This window comes from Rhineura floridana, chromosome 1, assembly GCF_030035675.1.
Source record: "Rhineura floridana isolate rRhiFlo1 chromosome 1, rRhiFlo1.hap2, whole genome shotgun sequence".
Classification (NCBI taxonomy): Eukaryota; Metazoa; Chordata; class Lepidosauria; order Squamata; family Rhineuridae; genus Rhineura; species Rhineura floridana.
The window spans coordinates 281,224,160-281,237,292 of NC_084480.1; the positions used below are offsets into that span (position 1 = coordinate 281,224,160).

At 41.6% G+C, this 13,133-nt stretch overlaps 1 protein-coding gene across 2 annotated transcripts in view; it reads left to right on the forward strand.

Annotated features, from left to right (window-relative positions):
- Window positions 1–9,963, forward strand: part of NECAB1 (N-terminal EF-hand calcium binding protein 1) — an 84,689-nt gene extending 74,726 nt beyond the window's left edge. For both annotated transcript variants that reach the window (XM_061607154.1, XM_061607164.1), the window contains 3 exons: window positions 2,798–2,872; window positions 3,704–3,795; window positions 9,594–9,963. In XM_061607154.1, the coding sequence (XP_061463138.1) occupies window positions 2,798–2,872; window positions 3,704–3,795; window positions 9,594–9,622 (196 nt within the window). In that variant the 3' untranslated portion in view covers window positions 9,623–9,963. The remainder of the gene's footprint in view (window positions 1–2,797; window positions 2,873–3,703; window positions 3,796–9,593) is intronic.
- The last annotated feature ends 3,170 nt before the right edge of the window (window positions 9,964–13,133 follow it).

Here is a 13,133-nt window from a genome sequence, read left to right on the forward strand (position 1 = left end):
ACAAGGTTTTTTACCTATTACTGAATTTCTCTGCTTTTTAATCTGGGAGGTAAGAAATGGAATCCTGTGCAAGTTTGCTGAGAATGAATTGATCATTTGCATGCTTATTGAGTTCAATGGGATTTACTCCCCTGCAATCATGCTTAGGATACGTAAAACTGACCATGGGGAGGGAGGGAGAGGAGAGGCAGGTCTCATTATTTGCATGCTTATTGAGATCAATGGGATTTACTCCCATGCAATCATGCTTTGCATATGTAAAACTAACCGGAGGGAGAGCTGGACTGGGCAGGGGAGGAGGAAGAAGGAACAGGGGAGGGGAGGGAGGAGGAAGAGAGAAGAGAGGGGAAGGAGGAGAAAGGCAGGTCTGATCATTTACATGCTTACTGAGTTCACTGGGATTTACTCCCATGCAATCATGGCTAGGATAGGTAAAACTGACCATGAGGGAGGAGGGGTGAGTAGAGGGAGAGGAGCAGAAGGGGGAGGGGATTGGAAGAGGGATGAAGGACAGGGGAGGGAAGGAGCAAAAGTGAGGTGATGGGAGGGAGGACAACTCCATTGATAATTTACATGCTTATTGAGTTCAATGGGATTTACTCCCATGCAATCATGCTTGAAAATGAAATGGACTGCCTTCAAGTAGATTCCGACTTATGGCGACCCTATGAATAGGGTTTTCATAGTAAACAGTATTCAGAGGTGGTTTACCATTGCCTTCCTCTGAGGCTGAGAGACAGTGACTGGCCCAAGATCACCCAGTGAGCTTCATGGCTGTGTCAGGATTCGAACCCTGGTCTCCCAGGTCGTAGTCCTAGGATAGGTAAAGCTGACAATGGGGGAGGGGGAGGGCAAAGGGGGGATTGGAAGGGAATGGGGAGGGTAAGGGAATGGTGAAGGGGAAGGGAAGAGGGAGGGCAGATTTGATCATTTCCAGCTTTTTGAGTTCAGTGGGATTTACTCCTATACAATGATGCTTAGGATAGGTGAAACTGACCTGGGGGAGGGGCAGGGAGCATAGGAGGGCAGGATGGGGAGGGCAGAAAGGGGGAGAAGAGGGGGAGGGCAGAAAGGGGGAGAAGAGGGGGAGGGCAGAAAGGGGGAGAAGAGGGGGAGGGCAGGAGATTGGATGGGGGGGCACTGGGCAGAGGGGAAGCCCCTTTCCTTTCCAAAAGTAAAACATTGTGAACAGTATCATTCTTTTTCAGGGTTTCCCCCACCTTTTTATTCTACAGCAAGCACATGTAGTCTCCTCTCCCAAATTTAAACCAAAGCTGTCCTTGGCCACATCCACATCAGGCCTTCATTTCACTTTAGATAGTCATGGCTTCTCCCAAAGAATCCTGGGAAGTGTAGTTAACGAAGGGTGCTGAGAGTTGCTAGGAGAGGCCCTGTTCCTCTCACAGAGCTTCAATCAGAGCGTCTGACTGTTAAACCACTCTGGAGCTCTGTCAGGGGAACAGGAGCCTCCTCTCAGTACCCTTCACAAACTACACTTCCCAGGATTCTTTGGGGGAAGCCATAACTGTCTCAAGTGGAATAAATGTCTGGCATGGGTGTGGCCCCGTGATGAGCCAAGCCAAACAGCTGCTAGTCTGGCTTTTAGAACACTGTCAGATGGTTCTTACTGAGCATGCCCAGAGCTATCACAGACTCCACTGTTAAATTACTTAAATTAATTAAACATCAGCCAGGCATTTTAAAAACTTTTAAACTGCAGAAGATGAAGGTCAGAGTATGGTGCCAGGTCAGTAATAGGATTACAGGTACTCTGTGAACATAGCTGATTTTTAATTAATTTCAACAGATTAGGAAAACTCTGACAGAAAAAAGTCCAAAGGGGGTCTGTTTTTTCTCTCTCTCTCTTTACAATTTGAACTCTCGATTCTCTTTGTTTTGTGTAATGCCATGAAAATTTAGAGGGTTGTTAAGCATTTGTAAGGTTTTGTTTTGAAATGAGCTTATAGGAAGCATGAGAATGACATGAGGGGTTATTTTCGATTTAACATTGCAGATGCAAAAAATCCATGATGACTATAGTATACAGCTACTCTCTTGGCTGTATAATCTTAACTAGATCTGGAAGTGCTACCAACATATAGTGAACTAAAGAATGGAGATAAGAATGCATATATAAGCCAGTATGTGCTACAAAAACAGATGTTTAAAAGAAACCAAGCAGTTTTATTGGGAACAATGAATTATTCATCAAACAAAGAAAAATATTAACAGAGTTGAAAAGCAACCTAACGAGCATACAGAAAAGGGTTATCTGCATTTTTTTGTTGACTGCATTCCACATATACATAGTGACACCTGCTGGTCTCTTTCAGATTTGACACAAAAACCTTAAGATTTTAGTTGGTTTTTTGCTTTTATGATTTTTGTTTTAGTGTTTTTATTGTGAACTCTATTTTATTGTTTATGTAAACCGCACAGAGAACTTGGATGTAGTTCAAGTAAAATTTTTATATAAAATGAGACTACAGTGCTGAATATTTCCGTTCTAATCTAGCTGTGGGTCAAATGCATATATTCCTGCATATATTTGTAGCTGGATAAAGAACCGCAAATAGAAATAGCCACAACTGTGTTTTAGTTTAAGACTGAAAACAGCTTTCAGTCTCCTTGTGGGTACAAAAGAACAGAAGGGAAGGGAAACATACGAGCCCAAGGCTTGCTGCAGCCCATTCTCATAGTGCAAAACCAGGATTCTCATTATGTCTAAACCGAACCTATTGCTTCTTCACACTGGCTTCATTTTCTATTGATCAAATTAACTCTGTCATTTTCTTAGTGTTTCCATTCAGAAACTGTCAAGTGAATCCCGCTTCATCATTTATGAATTCTGGGAGAACAATGCCTGCAACAGGTACACATACCATGTGGATTTCTGATTGACAGTTACAAATAAATGCTTCAAAATATCAACTATCATTACTAGAACTGAAACCTGATTTTCCAAAGCGTAAATATTTATCAGCTAAGCTGGGGGGTTGGGGGAAAGACCATATTAAATATAAGAAACATAGTGCCTGATGATTTTCTATATTAATTGGTTAAAAGAACTCCAATTATTATACTTCTCTGCAGTATACCATGTTTTCATTCTAACTGTATTGATTCTTATAATGTTATTCAGAACAGCAGGATGGAGGTATGCATGAAATAGATGAAAATAAGTAAGACATGAAATAGATTTGAAAAAAATATAGGAATTGATGCATCAAAGCCTGAAGAGACATTTTAACAAGACATGGAAATAGTCCAGAAAAGAAACATTTTTTTCTGGCTCAATTCACACTTACCAGTGGCCAAACAAACTTCAAGGACACATGGGTTACTGCTGGCCTTTTGATCAGACTTGAAAAAGCCATGTGAGAACACAAATCACATGCTCCCAAAATGAAGGCACCATGATCACAAACAAACAGCATCTTCACAGGAGCTGGTCTTTAGCTCAGTGACAACGTGTGCTTTTGAGGCATTTATGTGTGGGCCCCCAGTAAGTGTGGGCTGGATAATTGTTATTAATAATGGTTAACTCATGAGTGTATATTTTATCCAACAACCTCATGCTATACTAAAGGCTTTGCAGGCTTGAAAACCAAGACAGCTTCCTACCCAATTTTATTTTGAAATGTGAGTTGATATAGGAATATAATAAATGTAGAATAAAAATAAATCACTGTCATTTCTACAGCCACCTGCAGATGAACTACAGCAAGATATTCCAAAGGAATCATGTGGATTGCCTAGAAACTCCAGAACACATTACAACTATGCTAGTGCCTGGTAATATGTTAATAGTTAATTATGTGAAGACGTTCTCTCTCCCTTCTTTCTCCTCACAGCCTGGTTTCCATTCCAAAAGCAACAGCAGAAAAGCAACCATTTAGGGATTTCCCCCTCTTCCATCAACAATTTGCGTATGGCAACAGATCAATTCTATCCATGTTTACTCAGAAGTAAGGCCTGCTATAGTCAGTGGAGCTTACTAGTAGGGAAGCATACTTTGGGTTGTGGCCCAAAACACAATTTCCTAGCTGTAAGCCCTATTGATCACAGTGGGTCTTGTTTCTGAATAATATGCGTATGACTGCATTAGGTTAACACAGTAATACCTTCGTAAACAGTAAATTCATCTGTATTACCAACTTGAGAAGCGAGAGGTTATCTTAACTGTAAATGGCTTGATGACATAATTGATACAAATACAGTTGAATTCAATTTGTCACTTCAACAGAAGGTCAAATTGTTACTGTTCTCCTATGAGTGCAAGTAGGTATAATGTGGGAGATCTGTGATCAGGGTTTCTCACTTTAAATCTCCCCTAAAATCTGCTATTAGCGCTGCAGGAGGAAACATACAGGTACACAGGTGTATAGGAACGCATACAGGAACTACTGCATATAATTCTGAAATTAAACCAGGAATTCCAGTTTTAAAAGATTCTGTTTTAACAATAAGCCATTTTTCCTGCCCCCATGAACTTAAAATCCTACATAAAACAAATCCAGATGCAAAGTGTCATGCATATTAAGAATGAGGGACAATTCTAATATTACATAGAAACTGTGGTATCGTGAATACTGCTTTTCTTATATGCTTTCATTTGGGTAAGAGAGAATAGCATACATTAGTAGTGATGGGGTAGTGTTAGTAGGAAGAACACTGATAACAGAGGACATGTATCCAACATTAGTCCTACTCAGAGTAGACCCATTGAAACAGATGGCCAAGACTAACTTAAGTTTACTCTGAGAATTTAGTTGGATACAATCTGTTGTATCATGAGATGACACACATTAGCAAGAAAAAGTACTTTGTAAGAGTAAATAACTTATGCACTTAATGAGCAAATTGCCATGTTCACATTATCAGCTAAAACATACATTAGCACAACATAAATGAGTAGGGATAAGCTGCAGCAAGCCTTTGGCTCATGTGCTCCCCCTCTTCTTCCTGCACAACTTGGAAATTCAGAAGCTTTCATTTCCACTTTACTGCTGTGTGTCATGTTGTCTGGACCGACAAAGTATGGTTAACATTAACTGAGGCTAGTTTCAGACAAGCTAACTTTAAACCATCGTTACTGAAGCCAACTTGCTAAACTGAAGATTAACTACAGTTCTGGGTCTTCTAAACAACTTAAGAGGTTTTATTACAATCAAGTTGTATATGAATTTTGTTACATAAAAATAAATAGGTCTGGACAACATGGCAAGATTTGGTTAATCAAAAATAGACTCTGAAGGCCTTCTTCCTGCTGTGTGGGAGGAGGAGGGAGTGTGCAAGCCTTAACTTTAAATGCTAAGCTTTTTGGTTCATGAGGGAATTGGTACTCTTCCCTTGAAACTAAATTATTTTCTTTTAAGGCTAGAGTCATATATAAGGACTAAATCAAGGATAGGAACTTGTGGCTTTCAGATGTTGCTGGACAGAAACTCCCATAATCTGTGACCACTGACCATATGGCTGAGGCTAATGGAGTAACAACATCTGAAGAGCCCTAGGATCCCCATCCCTGCTCTAAATGTAGGGCTGGACTGAAGATGCCTAGAACCTCTCTGCCATTTGAATAAATTGTTAAATGAAGGTTAGGGTTGTATCTCACAAAGTTTTCCTATTCACACAAGGATTTCTGCTTGTGCAATGGAACTTCCCCTCCCTCTCATCTTCATCCACCCCAAAGATGCTGCTGAGGTTTGGAAAAACCTCCAGAACAAATAAGAGGGGCACACAGGAGGGGAGAGGGAGAAGTTCCATTATGTAAGCAGACATCCTTGCTCAAACAAGAAAACTTTACTGGATACGATTCTCAATGTCTGTAACCATGTAAGCAGCATTACTCAACATCTTGACTTGGAAAGACCCAGAGCCATATCTAAAATAGCAATACCTTTTAAAAAGTGGGAAAATGCATGTATATATTTTCTTCTAGCTTATAACTTTGCAAATCAATGTAAATTTAAACAACAGATGGCTACAGATGACAGAAGATCAATATATTTCATGCAAAAGATTTAGACCAACTGTAAAATTCAGTAAGACACAGTGTAGTGACATTAAGTTCACTGATTAGGTGGCACTGGCTTCTCTATCATAGCTAGATCAATCATGTGAGGCTAACAAAGCAGGTTCTTCATGATATACATTGTCTCTTAAATGTTAATATGTTCATTAAAATAAATGATAGTATATTCATCTGCTCCAGGTAGTATAGCACCCTTTTGGATAGAAATGGGGCAAAGACCAGATTACAATAGTGTTCTAGAAGCCCATGTACTGTACTGCTCAGTGTTGGACTAGGACCTCGGAGACTAAGGTTCAAATCCCCACTCAGACATGAAGCTTACTGGGTGACCTTGCACCAGTCAGTCTCTCAGCCTAACCTACCTTACAGGGTTATTATGAGGATAAAATGGGAGGATGCCACCAAGAGCTCCTTAGAGGAAAGTTGGAATATAAATGTAATAATAAAATAAATTTACATAAAGAGAGAGGTTTTCACCTGTAAGGCCCTAAACAACTTGTAACCATAACGGCAGTCCTGTTTTTATTAACCAAGATTGCATTTCTCAGTGGTGGCTCTGCAACTGTAGAACTCTTTTCTTTTGCGTTCAACACAGCTGCGTGCATGCAAGGAAAGAGCTACCTTCTCTCAGCTTTCATCTCTGGATACTCTGTACACACCCTGATGCCCTCCAGATATTGTTAGGAGTTGTTGCTTATCAGCCCAGTCACCATTGCCAATGGTCAGAAGAATTGTAATCCAACATCTACAGGTTGGGAAAGCAGTACTAACATAGACTAGGAGGGTAGAAGATGAAAATATTTCTCATTCATAGGGAATCAATGACTGCAAATCAAGATGACTATATACTACCTCCAGGATCAGAGACAGTTGCTAGAGAACAGCAGCAGTAGGGTACATGCTACTGTCCTCATATCCCGCTTGTGAACATCCTCTAGACACCTGCTTGGCCATTGTGGGAAGCAGAATGCTGGGCCACATAGACCTTTGATCTGATCTAATACTATGGTCACATCTCTCTTTAGTCAAACACTGATGGGTACCTACTGATGGGTCTGACGAACATATTGGGGATTCTGCTGGTGTACTAACACCCACCAATCTCCCTGCCAAAGCTAGTAGAGTTCATCCTTGGTGTGGTGCTAGAAAACCCACAATTGCTTATTGAGGGGGGGTTCTCAATATTCATGTGGACGTTGCCTTAAGTGGGCCAGCTTGATTCTTCATGGCCATCAACACAACCATGGAGCTGTCTCAATATGACTAACCTTACACACTAAGTAGAACACACTCTGGACCTGCTGTTTCCAACTGATTAGGAGTCCGATGGGGTTCTTTTTTAACCATGACCACATTTGTTTTCCCTTTCTCTAATGATAGCCAATGCTTTTGAAGAATTGCATCAGGACCACTGGGCAATTCTTCAAGAAAGCTTATTTGTAGTATCCCAGCTAAAATTTGGGGAAATTCTTTACACTATTCATAAAATGAGCAGTCCCATTTTACAGGAGGTAATATACCAGTGGATGTTGAGAACCTACAGTCCTGGCCACCATTTACAGTTAAGGAAGTTGAAAATTTGATTTTTCCCATTATAAAATGGGAAAGCCCCAGGTGCCCAATTAGATTGTTCCTGCATAAAAGCCCAGGGGGAACCACACTTAGAAATTATTTACATTTATAAAGCAATCTGTAATTATCCAAGATTTATTAAGCAGGACGATAGTTATTCTTTTATACAAAAATGGAGCAGGGATTAGGCTCATTACAGTCCTTTTAATTTATTATCAGGCATAGAAAAAATTATACAGCCCACCTATTAAACACGTTGAGACACTCATTTATTAACTGAACTTAATAAATTAGGAAATAGGCCAATTTTAGATCTGGTCAATTTGTTTTACATCTCTGGGTGGTTGTATCACACTTAGCTAAAAATATTCCCAGGGATATAGTCAAACATTATCTGTGGAACTGAAAAGCTTATTTCTATCTTAATGCTAGAGGTTTGTTATGGGAGAAGTTAAAAAATCCTCTACATAAGAGACTTCTCTTTTTGATTCAAATATTATATTCTACAACCTCTCAGCAAATTAGGGGTGGTCCAACTGGGGTTCTAATCAATGAAGTTCACTGTATTCAAGGTGATCCAAGGCTTTGTTTTGGCACCCACTTTATCTTATTTATTAATGTATTAGCTTTTTCACTGGAATCAGTTGACTACCATGCTCTGAAGCTACCTTTTGCATGGCTGTCATTGTTATAAGCTGATGATTTTATCATAGTCGAGAATCAGATTATCATTTGTGAGACTTTCCTGTTTTGATAAAATAAATAATTAAACAGTTATTATTAAAACTAGGACCTTAAATATTTTCCAGGTCTACAAAATGTATATAGATTCATAATGGGCATCCTAGTAAATAAGTATACTACTGCCAGTAACTTGGTGTTTTATTTTTATACTTTACGGTGGTGCCTTCAAAGATCTGCTACGCTTCATTTAGCACATTTCAGTTTGGCTGCTTCTTCACAGAATGTTTGCTTGGTGCATATGGCACTGCAGGTGCTCTGAGCACAATAAAAAAACCTTAGCTTTTATATGGGGTAGCAATGTGGATACAGGGCATTAACACAGAGGTTGAAAGAATTCAATCACTCTGAACTGAGAGTGATATTTGATGTCCTTGTATACATGGCTAATGCAGGATTGTGCCTTGAAACACAACTAAAACCTGTAATAGGATTAGACATTGATCTTTTCCGGGTGGATAACATTTGATTTTGGCTAACAGGATTCTAGTTTCTGTTCCATGAAACTAGAAAAAGGTTGCTAATGGCTGCTCACTATAAAATAACGGGATTAAGAATCTCTCTATTGGAACTTTTACCTTTAGGAGAAATTAAGGCGAAAGCAGTACTGTTCCAAAGATTATAGTATATAGCTATAGCCAGTCAAAATTTGATGGCAGTAATGTCTAAATATTGTTCTCCTTCCATCTTTGGCATTCAGTATTCAAAGGGAGCAAAGATGCTAATTAATTAAACATTCTAAATACCAATAAGTATTGGATTCCCTTTTTACACTGGCTCATGTGGCAGCTTTTGTGATATATTTAGCTATCTGCTTTATAAGCTTGCTAGCCTTATGGCTCAGGGGACCTGGCAATTGTGTTACAGTGCAAAATACATGTAATTTTTATCATGATGTCAGAAGAGAACCTGTTCGCGCCCCAGGTTCTCTGGTAGGAATAACACAAGAGTTTCACTGTTTAGCTGATAACATTTCTGCTATTACAAAAAAGGATGCCAGGTTTTTCACATCACTACAAAGAGCTCAGTTAACCTATCGTTACAGTCCTGATTTAATTTCATGTTGGTAGTTTACTTTAATTACAGCTTCCTATTTTATATAGAAAGTTTTGGATACTGATGTGCTTTCATTTGTATGAACTAGCCAATGACAAGAATAACCCCATTCATTAAAAGTAGCTAGAACAATTAAAAAGATTACTCAAATAGAATTGTCTAATCAGCACAATCATTTTCTTTTCAGCTTCCTGGTGGGTCCTCAACAACAACTAGAAGCTTCACTATAATTCCCAATTAATGATATACACTCTACATAAAACAGGCACCCATATAACTATTATAAAGCCTCTAAAGTTAACAGATAATGTTCCTTCAATTTAAGAACAGAATCGTGTTCAAGTTCTCTTTGTTGTTACTTTATGGAATTGTATAATGATACGAACTGACCTTTTGTTTTGTAGGGCTCTGTTTGATCTATATTGTTTTATAGTATGTTTTAACTATTTGTAAGATGTATTGAGAATTCATTTTTAGACACGTGGCGTGCTTGCCCTGGATGTTTGCTACCTTTGCTTACTAACATGATGTCCACTGAAGTCAGCCCAATGCAGATACAGAGATGTGTTATACTGAACATGTGAACAAAATAAAAAGCACAATTCCTATTTTTTTCTTTATCAATAGATGATATTTAGCTTCTGCTGCTACTCTATTAAACGAAACACTTATACCGTGGAACGGACCATTGGTCTCACCTGAAGGGTGATTTTCATAGGAGGACTGCCATCAAGCGGGTTATAGCTCCACCTATCGTCCGAAGGCAAGAATGTTTTGAAGTCAAGACTAAGGGCGTCAGGCCCCTCCCACTCTCCAGTTCATTCGCAGCGAGTCCAAAGAGAGATATCTAAAAATGCAGGAAAAAAGGCCAACGGGCCTACCAGCAAGAACATAACACAATAGCAATATTCATAATAATATGACTCTAACATAGCGATATAACAGTAATAGCAGTCTTGACTTCATTAGTAAATCAAAATATAATAGCGTAACAGGAATATATTAAAAAACCCCAAAAATATCTAGGTATCCTCCAACTGGGAGGGTCGTGATGGCAGTCCTCATATGAAAATCACCCTTCAGGTGAGACCAATGGTCCATTTTCCATAGGAGGACTGCCATCAAGCGGGATGTACCAAAGCAGCCCATAACAGGGAGGGACCACCCACATCCTAATCATCATTAAGAACCTGTTGCAACACTTGTCTGCCAAAAGAGGCATCGGCAGAGGCATAATGATCTATTTTGTAATGCCTTATAAATGAGTGTGGGGTAGACCAAACAGCAGCTCTGCAAATATCAGCAACAGGAGCGTTGGTAGCAAAAGCAGCCGTAGTGGCCGCTGACCTAGTGGAATGAGCTGTTATACTAGCTGGAACTGGAAGCTTAAGGGACTCATAAGCTAAGGTAATACAAGCACACAACCAGCGGGATAAGGTGGAATTAGCTACTTTATGCCCCATAGAACGTGGATGAAAGGATACAAACAAAGACTCAGTTCGTCATATATCCTGGGTCCTAGACAGGTAGGTCTTGAGAGACCTCCGAACATCCAATGAATGCCAAGCCTTCTCTAGAGGATGGATAGGATTCTGACAAAATGAAGGAAGAACAATGTCCTGGTTGCAATGGAAAACTGAATTGACCTTGGGACGGAAGGAAGGATCAGTCTTCAGCACAACAGAGTCCTTGTGAAAGACACAGAGATGGCAGGCAGAAGACAATGCGCCCAGTTCCGAAACTTGTCTCGCAGAGGTGATCGCGATCAGGAACAGGACCTTGAATGACAACAGACGTAAAGGCACAGTCCTAAGGGGCTCGAACGGAGGGCGTTGTAAAGCCTGTAGGACCTTCGACAAACTCCATGAGGGAAAACGGTGGAATACAGCCGGAAAATGTTTGATGAACAGGTGTGAGGCAATAGGAGCACCAGCGGAGGACACTGAGAGAATGGACGACAGAGTGGACGCATGTCTACATAAGGTGTTGGGTCTAAGTCCCATCAGGAGGCCCCTATGAAGGAACTGCAGCACCTGTTGTATTGTGGCCTGGGAAGGATCAAGGTGCTGGGACTGACACCACCTGGAGAATGCCACCCAAGTATGTTGATATATACGGGTGGTGGATGGTCTTCTCGAGGCCAAGATAATGTCAATAACAGCGTCAGACAGGCCAGCAGACCTTAAATGTCCCCGTTCAAAAGCCACGCTGTTAGTTTGAGCCAATTGGGATCCTGATGCAATATTGGGCCCTGGGATAAGAGGTCTGGCCTCACTGGGAGTGTCCAAGGGTCCGTCACTGACATGGCAAGGAGATCCGAGAACCACGGTCGACGGGGCCAACATGGAGCTATTAGAACCAGTTTGGCCCTCTCGCGTCGCACCTTCCTCAAGGTTCTGGCTAACAGTGGTATTGGAGGGAAGGTGTACAATAGGCCATCCGGCCACGGTAGCGACAGGGCATCCACCGCTTCCGCTGTCATGTCCAGGTATCGAGCGAAGTACCTGGTGGGTAGCTGGCAATTGTGACTGGAGGCAAATAGATCAACTGAGAAGACGGCGAACCGACACTGGAGAAGATGGAAAATGGTTGGATGAAGTTTCCATTCTCCCGGAAAGACCTGTTGTCTGCTGAGCCAGTCTGCTGTCACATTCCAAATTCCTCTGAGATGTTCTGCTTTTAAGGATTGCAGATGTTGCTCTGCCCAGTCAAATATAAGGACAGCTAGGTTCTGCAGAGGACGGGACCTGGTCCCCCCTTGTCTGTTTAAATGAGATTTGGCACACGTGTTGTCCGTTCGAATGAGAACATGGTCCAAGTGGAACAGAGACTGAAAATGGAGCACAGCTAAGTGGACAGCCTTCAGTTCCAGCCAATTGATGCTCTGAGTCTGCTCTGCTGTGGTCCAAACCCCTTGAACGAACTGGGAGTTGCAGTGGGCTCCCCAGCCGAGGAGACTGGCATCTGTGGTGATAACAGTCCTGCGGGGTTCTCTGAACGGAGTGCCCTGGGTGAGATGTTGGACCCTTGTCCACCAGCAGAATGAAAGACGCAGTGCGGGGCTCAAGGGAATTGCTCGATGATTTGACCTGGCAATGTCCTGCTGAAACGGCAACAAGGCCCACTGGAGTTGGCGAGTATGAGCTCGAGCCCATGGCACAATATGGATGGTGGACACCAACATTCCGAGAGCCCTGGCTAGAAGCATGACGTCTGCGGTTGCGTGGTGCATCAGAGACCGTGCGATGTCTGTGATAGCAGTTATGCGGTCTGGAGACAGGAACACCGTCGCCTGCAGGGTGTCCAACATCGCCCCTAGATGTTGTAGGCGTTGGGTTGGTTGGAGATGGCTTTTGTCGAAATTGACTAGCCAGCCATAGGCCTGCAAGACACGGAGTGTGAGCGTTAGATGGCGATGAGCCAGCTCCCTGGAACTCGCCCGTATTAAAAGATCATCCAAGTAGGGGTAGATATGCACCCCTTGAAGCCGGAGGTAAGCCACTAGTATGAGTAGCACCTTGGTAAATACTCTCGGGGCAGATGAGAGGCCGAACGGCATTGCTCGATATTGAAAATGCTGGGGGCTGAAAGCAAACCGAAGGGATTTTCTGTGGGCTATGCAAATAGGCACATGGAGATACGCTTCCTTTAGGTCAATAGAAGCCAGGAAGTCTCCTTCGTGAAGGCTTTCTGTAATGGAGTGGAGGGATTCCATTTTGAACCTGCG